The 16129-nt window shown below is 39.8% G+C and overlaps 1 protein-coding gene across 6 annotated transcripts in view; it reads left to right on the top strand.

Annotated features, from left to right (window-relative positions):
- The window catches only part of LOC143435565 (uncharacterized), a 274667-nt gene that overhangs the window by 226488 nt on the left and 32050 nt on the right, over nt 1-16129 (top strand). For 5 of the 6 annotated variants that reach the window (XR_013105981.1, XR_013105987.1, XR_013105992.1 and 2 more), the window contains 3 exons: nt 5135-5208; nt 9999-10175; nt 12133-13144. The exons of the other annotated variant lie outside the window; for it this stretch is intronic. Coding sequence is in view for 1 of the 5 variants with exons in the window: in XM_076918726.1 (XP_076774841.1) it covers nt 5135-5142 (8 nt within the window). In the remaining 4 variants the exon portion in view is untranslated. Of the gene's footprint in view, nt 1-5134; nt 5209-9998; nt 10176-12132; nt 13145-16129 lie in introns of those variants that run through there. 6 annotated transcript variants of the gene reach the window in all.

The following is a 16129-nucleotide window of genomic DNA, read 5'->3' on the forward strand; positions in this document are numbered from 1 at the left end:
CTTCTTTTCTTTACTTTTTAAGTGAACACGTAACACTATTATTTAGTTCAGTTACCGTCTTCTTCCATTTTATTCTGGACTACATTAATTCATCTAGGATCATCCTTAGTTTAATTAAATATTTGTAGATTCCTTTAACAAATAATGTTCAAAGGCCAGTTGTATGCTATGTGTGATCGCAGCTCTCATTGATTCATGTTAAGAATTAGTGTGATCAGCCGGGCAGTGGTGGCGCATGCCTGTAATCCCAGCACTTGGGAGGCAGAGGCAGGCGGATTTCTGAGTTCGAGGCCAGCCTGGTCTTCAGAGTGAGTTCCAGGACAGCCAGGACCACACAGAGAAACCCTGCCTCGAAAAACCAAAAAAAAAAAAAAAAAAAAAAAAAAAAAAAAAAAAAAAAAAAGAATTAGTGTGATCAATACCAAGAAGAATATGATTTGAAATAGAATATTAGAAAATACAGACACCTACCAGATTGCACATATCTGTAGGGCTTGCTAGGGGCTCATTTATTAGGACTGTGGCATTCTTTGAAGACTTTATAGGGAGGACCACATACAAGAAGAAAAGTTGGAAATGACCTGTTGAAAAGAAATAGCCTTACCATGAGGACTCTTCAGTTTACAGTAGGAAGAGGCCCACTCATAATACTGTTGGGTCCTAGAGGTTTCCATCTTCTGTTCTAGTCAAAATCGTGCACATACCGATTTAGTTTCAAACCCAAATCCTAATTACTTGGAAACAAGTGTTTAGTCCCTTGCTAATCTTCCATCTTGATGCCTGGTCAGGACTCTCATTACATATACTGTTCTACACACTGACAGCTGTGACCCACACTGTCCAGGACTTCGAGAGGCCCTTTACATCTTACTCCCTGTGTCCTAAAGTCATAGGGCCTGCTCCTCTCTTGGTCATGACAAACAGAAGCAAAGATAACATACAGTTGTCATAGATTTGAGTTGCACATGCTTGTAGGTAAGAAAAAGCACATGCCCATTAACTTGTCAAACATTTCCTCTTACATTCTTGAATGTTAAAAAGAAATTAATTTCCCAGTGCTTTCCACTGTCCATTGTCAAGTGTCTAACTTGCAGTTTTTTAAGTAGTTGCTCCTCAGTACACTTGATGACTGCATTATTGAAGTTTATATCACCCTTCACCAAACTTGAGGTGCTTCTAAAGAAGCTTAATAGCTAATTTATTTATTGTTAAGTTAATTAATTAATTAGTCTGCTTAACTGTCTATTGAACAGAAAAATAGAGAAAAAAACTTCTGATCCTCTGGCCTCCACCTTCAGAGTGTTGGGAGTGCTAGGGACTGAAGCCAGAGCTTTGTGTATGTGTAACCAAAGAGCCAAATTGCTGGTCCAAAAGGTTCCTTTTTTTTTTTTTTTTTTTTTTTTCTTTCTTTCTTTTTTTTTTTTTTTTTTTTTTTTTTTTTTTTTTGCATGGTTGCCTAGTTATCCTTTTTGTGCTATCAGTGTTTAGCAATGAATTGAGGGGTTGAGCGTATTTATACTAAGAATTTGTATCTTCCCCCTCTCTGTAGTATATCTGCCTTTGTGGCTCCCTCTAAATTATTCAACCCAATGATCTCCCCCAGGAGGGAAATTGTACATGTGCAAGGGGTGGGTGTGGGGGGGAGGTAGCCAGAAGATAACATATAGAAGTTGGTCTCTCCATCTGCCATGTAGGTCCTGGTGCTATAACCATAGATTGTCAGGCTTTCTTTCAAGTGCTCTTAGCCACTGAGCTCTCCCACCTTTCCATGAGCTTTAACTTTTTGACATTCATACAATACATGGATGAGGAATGGATTCATTGAAAGCATAAACTCATGGATCTTATCAGGAGACAGAGATGCCTATGAAGAGTTTAGTTTTTGCCCTTTTTTCATTGGGTTTCCTATAGGTTCCTGTAGGAATGCATTAATGTGGAATGTGTAAATTCATTTTATCAGTCAGCTGGATATTTGGACTGAGTTCATACTCAATTCTTCCATCTTTCTCTAAAACATCCCATACCTGTGACCATCCCAGGTTTGTTCTCTGGCGAGCTGTACTTTTCTGTCACCCAGATTTGGAATAAGAATTTAAGTAAATATGTATCAATAAAACCAGAAAGTCACAATTATCCCAAAGACAACAGCGGTCTGTCAAGTGGCTATTGTTTTGGGGCTGCTGAAGGTAAGTTGCTTCTTGGTCATATCACTGGGTATCATATCTAGATCATATTGGAATTTTTTATTTTTTTCTGGAACTTACAAGGCAAAACCATAAAAACTGTAAATATTTGTTTATGGGAACATGTTCAAATGCATAAAAACGTATAGTTTGACATCATCAATGACAAAGAGAGGGAATAGATCACTAAAGAATACTATTTTATATATGATTGGTGTTGTTAGCAGTTTACAACTGATTGTTGTAACTGGAGGACATTGTATGCAGTCCCCATAGTAACCACAGAATAAATGATGAACTGCACACAAAGGAAGGAAGAAAAGGAGAAAACGAAGGCCTGAAAAGTAAATATAAGGCACACAGAAATCAATGAATAGATTAGCAAAATGGCAATAGGAAGTAATTTAAATTTGATCAGAATAATCATTGTAATCAAAGTAGATATATAAAAGCATACTATATGGGGATAGAGAGACTGCTTGATAGTTAAGAGCATTTGCTGTTCTTGGAGAGGACCCATATTTGATTCCCAGCACCCACACAGCAGCTCAGGACTGCCTGTAACTCCAGTTCCAAGGGATCTGATGTTCATTCTGGCTTCTGAGGGCACCAAACATGTACAAGCTACACAGACAGGCAGGCAAAACACCTGCAAAAGATCCATACACACTATATATGCACAAAAGTATTTCATATGCATAAATGTATATAATTTTAAATTATATATACAAACTTATAATTTTCTTTAGTTCTTTGATACATTGTAAGATACATATACACACAATAATATATATGTATATATAATATATATTATATATATACACACACTATCTTAACACTGCAACTATAAAATCCTTGGAAAACAATGAAATGATACTTTATAACATTAGATCTTCCATTGTGTCCTTGGATATGATGCTAAAAAAAAAAACCACATGCAGCAATAGCAAAGATCCATACATTAGACTGGTCAAAATCAAAGCTTATGTGATTGAAGGATGCAATCAAAAGATTAAAAAGACCATTCCTAGGATGGGAGAGAATATTTCAATCCACACATGTGCTCAGACTTGACATCCAAGGTGTTAACAAAGCTTATGCGGCTGAACAACCATCAAAAGCAGATAACCTGATTTAAAACGAGGCTGAAAACTTACACATGTTCTGCAAATGGTTTTAGTGTGGCCAACAGGCATTGAAAAGCAATAATGTCACTAAGTCTCAAAGCCATGCAAATTAAGCCACATGGGATATCATCTCAGCCAACTATGAGAAAATTATGGAATATATGTTGCTAGAATTGAAGAAACTAATAGAATATAGAATGCTTGTATGGAAAACTATACAGCCATCCTTCAAAATACTTAATTAAATTAACTGATATACTTATTTTTTTATATTCAGTCCTATTTTATCTAATTCCTTTTTAAACTCTATATGCAAATTATTGAAAAGAGAATCTCAAAGGAAACTCCTCACAACATTGTCTATAGCAGCACTATTCACAATAGCAAAAATAAAGAGGCAAACACAATCTCTCTTTGACCCAGGATCAAGCCTAGCTGCCAGAAAGCCCTGACAATCCTTCTTTCTACACCTCCTACTTCTCCTCTCCCACCTCTCTCAGTATTGGGGTTTCAGGTACATGCCTAGCCACACCCAACTTTTACAAGGGTGCTGGGGATTTGAACTTGGTGCCTTATGCTTGCTCAACAAGTGTTCCTACCTGCTGAACCAACTCCCCAACTCCCCATGTGTTTGTTTTTAAGGCATTCTGTCAACAACTCTATTTTTCTGCTCCTGTGAAGACAGGGGTGTCATTGAGCCTTCTCATACAGCTGTTCTCAACTCTCTTTGGAGATCTTGAGGCTCCATGGGGAGGGAGGGAGTGTCTTGTTTGATCTGCTGCTGAGAGCCTGCCTTCCTCTATCCCTCCTTCCTTCTCCTCTTCCTCCTCCTCTTCTCTTCCTCCTCCTCCTTCTTCTGTCTCTGTCTCTGTCTCTGTCTCTGTCTCTGTCTCTCTGTCTCTGTCTCTCTCTCTCTCTCTCTCTCTCTCTCTCTCTCTCTCTCTCTCTCTCATAGTTTTGAAGCATGGTTAAATACAGCAACTTATACAGTGGCTCCCTGAGAATAAAGTTGACACCTCCCCTCCTCCCAGAATGAGTGAATCATCTACATTCCTGACTGCTATGTGGCCAATTGTGGGATTCTATGATGGACACTGGAATCTTAGTAATATGGCTTTAAACTTTCTTCTTTTGGTATCTGACTATAGAGTCCCTTGCATTCAGATTGCACAATCCTTCTCTGCAGTTTAAAGTGTTATTTCTGGAAACAGCAGACCTTTCCTTTGTTCTCAGTTTTGCTGGCTGGAATGTTAAAACCCAAGTCATCTCCCTTCCTGTATGGTCACTGTGAAGCTTGCTCTGTTCTCTTGATTCCCGAATTTCATGCTCTTCGACGCTGTGAAATTTCTCCAGTAGTTTTCTCCCATTAGTCTCCTGCATTTTCCCTTCTGGATCTCGACATTTACATATGATACTAGCTGTCTTGATTCCTTACATTTCCATCTTCTGCTTCCCATCTCTCTGTGTTGTTTCCTTGATTCCTTGGGAAATTCCCTCAAGTTTTTATTCTAAATGCTGTGTTGGAATTTTATGAGCTTGGTTAACTCTACCTTAAACACACACACACACACACACACACACACACACACACACACACACATATACCCACACATACTGTGTACATGCAGCCACACATACACATGCATGCACACCTCATTGGATCTTGATGCATTTCTCACTTTGTACTACCCTTGACCCCTCTTTTGCTAAAATTTTGTGATAATCATATTTTTTTTATTTTCTCCTGTTCCATATATTGCCTATTTCCTTCAAGCTACTAATAATATTCCTTTCAACTATCATTTCTTTGTCTTGTCTTTTCAGAGAGATGATTCCTGTGACTGCCTTGTGATCCTCATTTCTTCATTTACATTTAAGAATGGGCAATGATTATCTAGGTAGGTGCTGGCTGGCTGTTTCTGTATATTGGCATATACGAGGATGGTCTTTGTGAACCTAGACACTGTTCAGTGACTACTCAGTGTTCTGGTTTAGCCCATTCCTTTGCAAAAATACCCTGGTTTTTGAGTCCAAGTTTCCCTTAATGATTCTTAGATTTAACTCTTATAATAGGAGAGGGTATTCAAAGGTATTGGTAAAGGGTATCTCTTGACTAATCTTTGACAAAGTATGGGTTGTTTTCTTTCAATCTGTGACATATTTTCCAGAAAGAAGCAGGAATAATTCCTTGACTCTGAGGGTTGGGAAGTAACCCTTAAAATGGAGTTGTTTCATAGAATTTCTGTATCTGCACTGGCTTCCTTGTATTTCCAGTTCTTTAGATTTTTCCGGATTATATGTTATCAACTACTGGCTTCCAGGCCTTGGTTGGCATACTGGCTTTCTGGTTTCTTAGGTCCAACAGTTCAGCTCATTGAAATCATCTACATTTTTATTTCTGTGAATTTTACACCAATCTCTCTCACTAACATGGGCTCCTTTGTCTTTTCAAATACAGTTAAGATAATTTTGGCGCATGACCATCTGCCATATTTCCCAGTCCTCAGTTTTGAATCTCTTTTTACCCATCCTGGGATGGAGTTCTCTGTGCTGTGTATGGATGTTTACTTTCTCTTTATCATTGTTTACTCTAGTTTCTAGCACTATATAACAGATGCACCATATGGAATGAGACACTAGGTACCTGTAACAAACATTCTACTCTCAAGAAACTTAGTTCTACCATTACCACAGAAGCTATTGTAAAATATTCCATCAGCCCTTCTTTCCAGCATTTTGCCTCTAAATACTGAGAGAAATCTTAGCTTCTCTTAATGAGTGAATATTGTTCTCCTCACTCCTCTGATTAATGCAAAACATTTTGATTCTTCATGTTGCACCTAAGCTGCCTGGAAGCTCACAATAGAATGTGGGATTGATTTTTTTGTTTTTGTTTTTTTGTTTTGTTTTTCGAGACAGGGTTTCTCTGTGTAGCCCTGGCTGTCCTGGAACTCACTCTGTAGACCAGGCTGGCCTCGAACTCAGAAATTCGCCTGCCTCTGCCTCCCAAGCGCTGGGATTAAAGGCGTGCGTCACCACTGCCCGGCCATGGTGGGATTGATTTTTAACTATGATGATAGGCTATCTCTTTCTCCCCTATTTTAATTTAATATGCACAGGTTTTTGTTCCAGGGAGCCCATTTTTTTTTTTAGACATTTATCTGCCCCTAAGGAAGAAGGAAATAGCTGAGCAAACCATCACCACCTTAGCACCCAGTGGGGAAGTTGTTAAGCAGAATACACTTCAAGAAATTTCTGGAGAAAAGCGACAAGATATTATTTGTGGTTATGCATAGGTCACAGGTCAAAGAATATATCAATTACTTGTATCAGTAACAGTTTCATAGTACAGCCATTTAAATATTCTGCAGTGACTGGCTCCATAAAAGATGTTCTTAGCAGTGAGGCTAATTACCATAAGACATTGTATTGCAAAGTAAACGAAATTAAAGGATCTTATTAATTGTCATAAATCAACTAGCATTATGTGGCTGTTTAGCTGGATGTCATCTTTGATTTAAGACACTTTCTTTGTTGTTTGGAAAGACAATACACCCAATGATCTATCTATTGTTCTGACCACTGTGAGGCTTGATGATTTCTAGACTCAGGAGTACTGCTAGATGTTGGTTTGATATTTTAGAGCAAGTCCCTAAGCACATAACCAGCAAGTAAAGTAATTTAGACCTTCATCCAGATCCATGCCCTGAGCTCTTCAAGATTGGATTTTTTTTTTTTTTGTCTTCCCATGCTTTGGAATCATATGAAGTAAACACAAAATCATTCCTGATTGAGTGATGGGTGTTCTTAAAAGGGCTGCTGGGCTTCCGGGTATTGAGATGTATAGCCTCTCTCTAGGACTCAAACCTATCAGCCCTCACTGATCTCTAGTACCACAATCCTCTTGTTTCCTAAAAGTGACGCAATATTGACGGGTGGCATGGCCTAAGATCAGGAAACATTTTATACTTTGTAAAGCCTATAAGAGACTTGGTTTTTAAGAATATTTTTAAGTAGTCCCCTGATGGATTCTGTTACTCGTACTTTAACTCACATTTGCCCTTTTGCTGAACCCTGTCAACTTAACTAGTCCATGGCCCATGCAATGTATTTACACAAGTCAGGAGTCTGTCATTTAGTCGAGTGGCTTGCTTTCCTTCATGAACGAATGGTAGAGGAAACAAGATTGGCGGAGTAAATGTTCCTATTCCAAATGTGATGGAGAGTGCAGAGCTCAGATTGTCTTTCCCGTCTTGCTGAAGGATCACAGAGATGCACAGAAACACTGTCGGTTTGTCATTACGAATACACATGTGCCAGGATGTAGAGGCTGGCAGGATTGAAGAGCAAGTGCCCTCTCTCTGAATCCCAGGGAGTTTACAGACTTAAATCACAGACTCTTGACATCAAGCAAATGGAGTTTCTGAGGCAGAACAATAATTTGGAACCAAAGGTATTTGAGAATGCCAGTGATTAAGAAAAATTATTTTCTCAAGTTCACCATAGCAAAGCAACTCACACAAGTGCAGTTAGGTCAGGGTGTGCTTTCCCTGCTCTTAGCTCCCTGGATCTTTTTTTGTTCGAAAGGGGGCTTCTGGTCAACAAGGTTTGATATTATACTCAGCCTGTAAGAGAACAGGAAATCTGTGATGGACAGTCATGAATGGAAGAGTATGAAAAGTATGTTCAAAGATGGAATGGATCCAATTCTGAATAGGATGGCATCATGTTTATTCAAGAAGTGGAGCCCCACCTGGGGATCCATCCCATATACAGTCACCAAATCCAGACACTATTGTGGATGCCAAGAAATGCTTGCTGACAGGAGCCTGATATAGCTGTCTCCTGAAAGGCTCTGAGCCTGACAAATACAGAGGATGCTCACAGCCAACTATTGGACTAAGCACAGGGTCCCCAATGGAGGAGTTAGAGAAAGGACTGAAAGAGCTAAATGTGTTTGCAACCCATAGGAAGAACAACAATATCAACCAACCAGAGCACCCTTCCCAGAGTTCCCAGGGACTAAAGCACCAACCAAGGAGTACACATGGAGGCACCCATGGCTCCAGCCCCATATGTAGCAGAGGATGGCCTTGTCAGGCATCAATGGGAGGAGAGGCCCTTAGTCCTGTGAAGGCTCGATGCTCTAGTGTAGGGGAATGCCAGGGTGGGTGGGTGGGGGAACAGGGGGAAGGGGATGGGATAGGGGGTTTTCAGAGGGGAAACTGGGAAAAGGGAAACATTTGAATATAAATAAAGGAAATATCCAAAAAGAAGAAGAAGAAGAAGGGGGAGGAGGAGGAGGAAGAGGAGGAGGAGGAAGAAGAGGAGGAAGAGGAGGAGAAGGAGAAGGAGGAGAAGGAGGAGAAGAAAGAGGAGGGGGAGAAGGAAGAGGAGGGGGAGGAGGAGGAAGAAGAGAAGGAAGAGGAGGAGGAGGAGGAAGAGGAGGAGGAGAAAGAAGAAGAGGAGGAGGAGGAACTGCTACACTTCTTAGGGGAGAAACTATTTGAGCCTCTTCTTGACTCTTTTTGCTCTGAAGTTACAAAACATAAAAATATAATTGATCTTATAATAGTTGATGAAACCTGGTGAACTGTCAATGAAGAGGAAGCCCTCTTCTTGACAGTAATGTGGCCAGAGAACATCATATCATTGCCAGTCCTGACAGAGTGGAGCTTAGATGCAGCAAACACCCTACTTACTGTCATTGACTAATTGGAGCTTCCAGCAGAGTTGCCTGTGGTCTTCATAGCTAACTATTTTAACTGAAATATAAGTCCTTAAAATCAAAGGCTAGGACAAGAATCTACACTGTAAGAGAAATATCCAGATAGAGGAGAGGGGAGCTGAGCAAATCACTGCATTTCACCCTTTGTAGAGCCAGAGGATTAGACCACAGGAAGGACTACAAGACATACAAGCATGGGACAAAACTAAAAAATGAGTAGATCCTTTATTATGGCTGGATTAACTACTGTTTTTGATTATCCGTTTTATCATTTATAAAAGTTGCTTTCCCAATCCAGCTGCAAGATGCCCTACCTGTCTACATCAAGATTTTGCACTTTGATTTTTTTTTCCTGGTTTACAGGAATTTTCTTAATTATTTTCCAATATACTTCCTCTTGGCTTAGATGAATCTTATTTTGAGAGCATATTCACAGAATCACTTAATAAATGATGTTCAGAGCACATCTGCCCTATGTGTGGTTCCAATATTATACCTCAACATTAAACATTCAAAGTAAATACTAAGAAACTGAGATTAAAAAATAAAAAACTAAGAAAAAGATCCATCTCTCAGATCAGATAATTGAGAATTCTGATAGGAAGTATTTCAGCTGTACTAACACTTTGATGAGAATACACAGGGAAAAATCGGTCATGCAAAAGAACAACAATTGGCAAATGAGTCACTCAAAAGGAAGAATTTCAGAATAGGAACTGTTGGTCCACATACAGGAAGGTAATATATGCTATCATAAGATAATAAAGAGCATGATTATTCTTTCTTTTATGTAATCTCTTTATTAATCAAAATGAAGCATATGCTTGGTTTAGAAAGGGTCCCATGCAGCTTTGTCAACTTGATTCAGCCTAGATTAAGGGATTGCCGAGTCAGATCGATCTGTGAACATGCCTGTGACTTAATTGATTGTTTTCTTTTCTTGCCTGCTGATTGATGCAGTGGGGCTCAGACTACTGTGGGCAACACCATTCCATAGACACCTACTCCTGGAATAAAATATAAGAAGGCCAGTTAAGCATGAGCCCTCAAGAAAGCCAGAAAAACATGACTTCCCCATGGTTTCTGCCTCGAATTCCTGCCATGACTTCTCTCCGTGAAGAACTGTGATCTGGAAATGTAAGCAAAATAAGTTCTCAGTTGCTTTTGTTTGTAGTGTTTTTGTTTGTAGTGTTTTTATCTCAGCAACATAACGAAGCTAGAACAAAGAGGCAGGTAACAGTGAGAAACAGCCATTGATTCCGTACTCTATTATAGATACGTGCACACACACATTTTCATGTGTGCCTTGTTCACAAAAGCTCAGGAGTGGAATTAGCCTAAATGTCTATTAACTGATAAGTGAATCATGACAGAGTGAAATTCTATTCAGAATGAAATAAAAAATTAAATTGTTAAATTTACAGAAGAGTAGATGGGGCTGGGAAATATTATAGTAAGTGATGTACCCTAACCCAGTCCTAGAAAGGCAAATGCTATACATGATGTGTGGATCTTAGACTCAGTTTTTTAGATAGCTTTTATTTTTTTTTTAACATTAGAGTGGGTATCAATAGAAGATGGGCAGCAAGAATGAAACCAAGAGAGCTTTGGGGGAGAGGCAAGAGGAAGACAATAATACTCATGTAATATGAAAGTGGAAGAAGAAACACTAGGGGAGAAGAGGTTTACAGGGAATGGAGATAGTATAATTGGGGAAGTGGGTGGTCAACCAAAGCTAAAGATGTATGAAGGATTCAAAGAGAAACTCATAACTTTTTATATCATTTCTAAAAGGTTCTAGAGCCAGGCTTGGTGATGCCCCTTTAATACAGTCAATCAGGAGGCAGAGGCAGGCAGATCTCTCTTAGTTAAAGGCTATCCAGGTCTACAGAGTTAATTCCAGGACTGCCAGGGTCACACAGAAAAACCCTATTTTGAAAAAAGGGGGGGAGGTGTCTAAAATAGAAGTACTTTGCATGAATGGTTAGCAATACTCTCAGAAGTCATAAGTTTTCAACCTAAAATCCCAGTGCCTGGTAGAAGATAATTGTGTGAATTATTGGCTAGGTAGCCCCCAAAGAGACTACTAAAACACTGCGAGGGATTGCCATTGCTCTTGGATGCCCACCAGAACTTGGCAGTAAGAGCCTATTGATAAAGTCATCACACATTTTGCATATAGGACACAGAGAAAGCAAGCTGAAGCTAAGCTGGAAGCTTCCTCCCTGCCAGCTAGTGTTCATACAGTTGGAAGTTGCTATGCAGGCTACTGGGGAAGAGAAGTCATTAACAATCACACTCAGTAGTAGACCCTGAGTGCTAAAATTGTAAACTGCCTGGCAAGATGTGTCCACTGGGGCATTAGTGGCATGAATGTTACAAAGATAACCATCCATTTCCTGATTGGATTTGCAACAGACTCAGGAGGGAATACATGCCTGGCAGTATGGAACTTGTCAAGAGACTATAGCTAGAGAATCCACAGGCCCTTAAGGGGAATTTAATAATGGTTTTACAAATGTACATATAGATAAATTGCCTTGGATATACTTATATCTATATCTAAAGACATATCTATGGGCAGGTCTCAGCTATGGTCAGAGATGCCTCTTTTAACGGTGGGCAGTGGTCAAAGTGGGGACTGATAACAGGTCAAAGTTCTGAGAGTGACAACTGAGTGCCTAGCTCCATGGAGGACATGCATGTCACCCCTCCAAAGCTCAAGCTGCATAGTAACATGAGGAGATTAGAAGGACTCTGGGAGCTGAAGGATGAGAGGAAGACAAAGAAACATTATCTTCCTATAACTATAGCATGGTTATTGCAATCCTGAACACACAGAATTCTTGTGATTGCCTGCATTGGGAGTGGCCTGATAATTAAAAAAAAAAAAAAAAAAAAGACAGGAAGAACAGGAGACTAGAGGGGTGACAGCGTGGAGAAAGTCAGTGAGAAGGGCGTAAGGTAGGGTTTTGAAGGGTGAATGTAAACGTAATGCCGCATTGTATACAAGTAACATATTGCAAAGGAATATTTAAAATAAATTTCTATGAAAATTTATTTTTATTTAGGTTTATGCATATTTGTCTCGTAGGTGTGTGCCACATGCTTCATAAGTTGCCACAGAAGCAAAAAATCTCCTATTCTCTAGAGTTGCAGCTACAGGTGGTTATAAGCCAGCCAACATAGGTATTGGGAACTGAATTTGGATCTCCTGGAAGATCAGCAAACATGGTTAACTGCTAAGCCCCCCTTTTAAATAGGTTTTTAAACATTTAAAACATTTTACTCATTCTCAGCCTATCCCCCATGTCTTAATATTTGATTACCCAACGTGTATACTTTTTGCTTATGGTGTTTATTTTTTAAATATTTAATATGGATTTAAAATGGTCTGTTTTATTATTTTTAAGTTTGCAAAGCTTGCTCTGAACCACACTGTGAGCTCAATGATGTAACCATTGCTCTGCCAGTCACACTTGTTATCTCAGGTTCCACAGAGACCCTGCATGGCCATGAGCAGCTGTGGCCTCAGTCTCCTCAGGGCTGGAGGTATTTCTGTTTATAAGGTGGCCTGTGGAATGTAATATACAGGAATATCTCAAGATTGAAAAAGCTATACTCTGAGTGTGACATGGCCTTGGACAAGTCATCGTGACACCCCCGAGCTTCAGTTTCCATCTTTAAACCAGGATTCATAATCTTCTCAGGACTCAGTGGTGCTCCACCTAGTGAGGGTGGGGATGTTCTAATATTTGAGATATCTTGTATTATAGCCACCAGCTACATGCATACATCAAACACTTCAAATGTCTCTGGCGTAACAGAGGGCCTGAGTTTTAAACTTTTAATTATATTTAATTCTTAATTAACTTTGGTCTCAATTTCAGCATCCAATTAAGACAGTATAAGTCTAGTCTGACCTCCTGTTTTACAGATTAGTCAACTTGGGTCTAAGAGATGAAGGTACTTATCAAGTTTCCGTGGTTGCTTTCCAGAAGCAGTGTGTAACAAAACTTACAACCATAAATTTTAATGTAGTGAATTTCTAGTTATTGTTGAATGATGTTCCCATTTACAATAAATTATGCTTCACAATGGATCAGGGAGTTGTCTTTGTCAATTAAATGGAGAAATAAAGGAGTCAGCAAATTATTTTGCACAGAGACTGGATGGGGCCTAATGACTAGAGACTATAAATGGGAACAGATAAGAAACTTAAGGACATGTGGATTGAATTAAAATTTCGGTGAAAAGTTTTTTGGGTCCTGAGACTTTGACACTAAGATATAAGGGATCCTGGGGGCCACTCAATTACATTTCTCCTTTTGACCCTGTGGAAAATTAAGACTAATTGGCTTGTTCATTCTTTCCATTGAACTCCTCGTTCAGTGTTGTGTTCATAACTTAATTTCTCTTTCAGAATGGCATCTTATGTGCTATTTTATTATTGTACTGAGCACAGTTTTAAAAATGCCTTTAAGACGTGTTATAGCTTAGTCAGGATCCCCACTTCACCCAAGGCTGCAACTGATAACTAGAACCTAGTAATATCACTCACTCAAGATACCCAGACACAGTCCTAGAACCCCATGATTCCCCCTGGAAAGTGTCTAAGCAGAGACTAAGAGCAATGCTCTGTTCTGCCCATCTGGAGAGATGCCAACTTGATTTGTTCTGTGGCTGGAGAGTATCCCCCAGGATTCTGACCCTCAAATCAGAGACTTCCGATTGAGACTGAATGTGACGTTCAGCTAAGAAATGTAGCACAGGTGAGAAGGCTTGGGGTAATAGGCTTAGGAGCATAAGTAAGAATTTAGAGTGAACTTTGTGTGATGGCTGTCAGCATAATAAATATAACTTATGTTATACCACCTAGGTGTATCTATCATCTTACTTTCAACAATTGTAAAATATGTCAGGTATCAAAAGTCTTAAAAATAATCTTTACAAATGAGAAAGATAAAATCACTTGTATTTCTTCTACTTATGTATAAATAATTTTTAACACTCATATTTTCCTACTACTTTATAAACAGGGTAAGATTATTTACACGAAGTAGGAATCAGTATGTTTGATAATTTGATCTATTTTTCCCTCATCAAGAAGAGATAAACAGCCGGGCAGTGGTGGCGCACACCTTTAATCCCAGCACTTGGGAGGCAGAGGCAGGCGGATTTCTGAGTTCGAGGCCAGCCTGGTCTACAGAGTGAGTTCCAGGACAGCCAGGGCTACACAGAGAAACCCTGTCTCGAAAAACCAAAAAAAAAAAAAAAAAAAAAAAAAAGAAGAGATAAACATTTGGAGGTTGGGGGATGGGTCAGATATAATTTTAAAAGTCTGGCTCTGCCTTAACTAGTTGTGTGATGCTGAGCACATCTGGGTGTTGGTCTCTGTTGTCTACAGCTCCCCAGTGATGTAAAGTGATACCCATTTCACAGAGTTCTAAGTATAGAAGAACCGGTTTTAGGGCACCCAATGAAGCCAGTAACTTGAGGAGAGTATGACTAGTGGAGAAAGAATTTCATTGGTGGAATAGGCAGGTGGAGGGGAGGTCCTTTACTATGCCATCTTGCCAGCCATCAGGGACACAAACTCTTATATGGGGCTTCTGGAGAGTCTATTTAACCCATAACCAGGAGATCAATCTGAGTGGTAATTAATTCTTGCTGTAATCAGTTTTTTTTTTTTTTTCAGTGTGGTTTTGACATCCACAGCTTGCCACACATTCCTGCTAGCCTACAGAAAGATTTCTGATCTGAAAGTTGTTTGACCTGTGCGTTCTTGGTTTTCCCTTATTCTCTTCAGACCAGTCTCAGTTAATTAGCTAATCATTTTGGGTAGTGTATTGTTCCCCAAAATTTTGGAATAATTCCACCAGAGCTACATGTTAGCAAAGAAATTAGGGAACCCCTCAGAGTTTAGTCTTGTTAATAAAATAATTTAAGAGCAGACTGAGAAGAAAGCACAAGGATGGTTTTATTAGAGTTTAAAAGAAAACCCTCAGGGTAGGCAAGCTGTAAATCTTTGCACCTTCCTGGAGGAGGGAAATGGAAGGGTGAAGAGCATTATTTGTAGGCAGCCACATGGCAGAGACGCAGCCGCATAGTGGGGTGGGCTTCCCAAGAACAGAGGAAAAGCCTGAAGTAGGGGACAAAGCACACATGGGCTCTGGCCAGCTTCTAAATGAAAGAGACACAGGCGAAAGCTGTGCCTTCCTGACTCGGAACAGCAGAGTCTGTGTTAACTGCACAGAGAACCGGGTTTCTAGAAAGGAAAAATGGCATTATCTCACTAAAGGGAGAATTATCCATTCCCACCTCTTTAGCATGGCTTCAGGTGACTCAGCCTTCCTGAGGGGTGGTCCCTTTCCCCAGGTGCTTCACCCCAGGTAATTGATTGGCCAACACAACTAACTCTTAAAGGAGACAACAGTGTGTCTCCCTGACACACTGTTCCTGTTGCCTGATCAGATGGAAATACCTTTTTGTCAGTGCATCTTCAATGTCAAAGTACCAGCATTAGTCAATTATTGCTCAATTATTTTTACATAACTGTGACCAAATACTTGCCATGAATAACTCAAGGGAAGAAAATATTTTGGTTCACAGTTTCCTGTGGATTGGTCAGGGCAATGGGCACGTAAGGCAGAAGCTGGTCTTTACTTCTTAGTAGGCAGCTAGCTGAGAGGGAGCAATGCCAGATTCATTTCTACTTTGGCCTCTTTCAGTCTCCCTAGGCCCCAAGTTCAATACACAGTTGTATGAGCGTACTATGTCAGAAATGTAGATGAACACTTTTGTGTAGGTTACAGAGTGACTATACAAGGTTGAAGAGATTTCAAAGAGGCCTGAGCTGAAATGTGAAGGCATCTGTGGGGATGAGATAATGAACTAGCTAACAAATCAGTAGGCCTTATCAATAACAGAGACCAGGGACAGTGTAGAGTTCTCTGTCAGTGGACAAATGACTGGTCAATACGGACATCACTATCACAGTGTTAACTCTGAGGTCTAGGCTCCTCTCCTCAGTCTGGTGTGCCCAGTCTGGTGGGCCTGGATTTCCTGATATGATTTTACTATGTCCACAT

This window comes from Arvicanthis niloticus, chromosome 1, assembly GCF_011762505.2.
Source record: "Arvicanthis niloticus isolate mArvNil1 chromosome 1, mArvNil1.pat.X, whole genome shotgun sequence".
NCBI lineage: Eukaryota > Metazoa > Chordata > Mammalia > Rodentia > Muridae > Arvicanthis > Arvicanthis niloticus.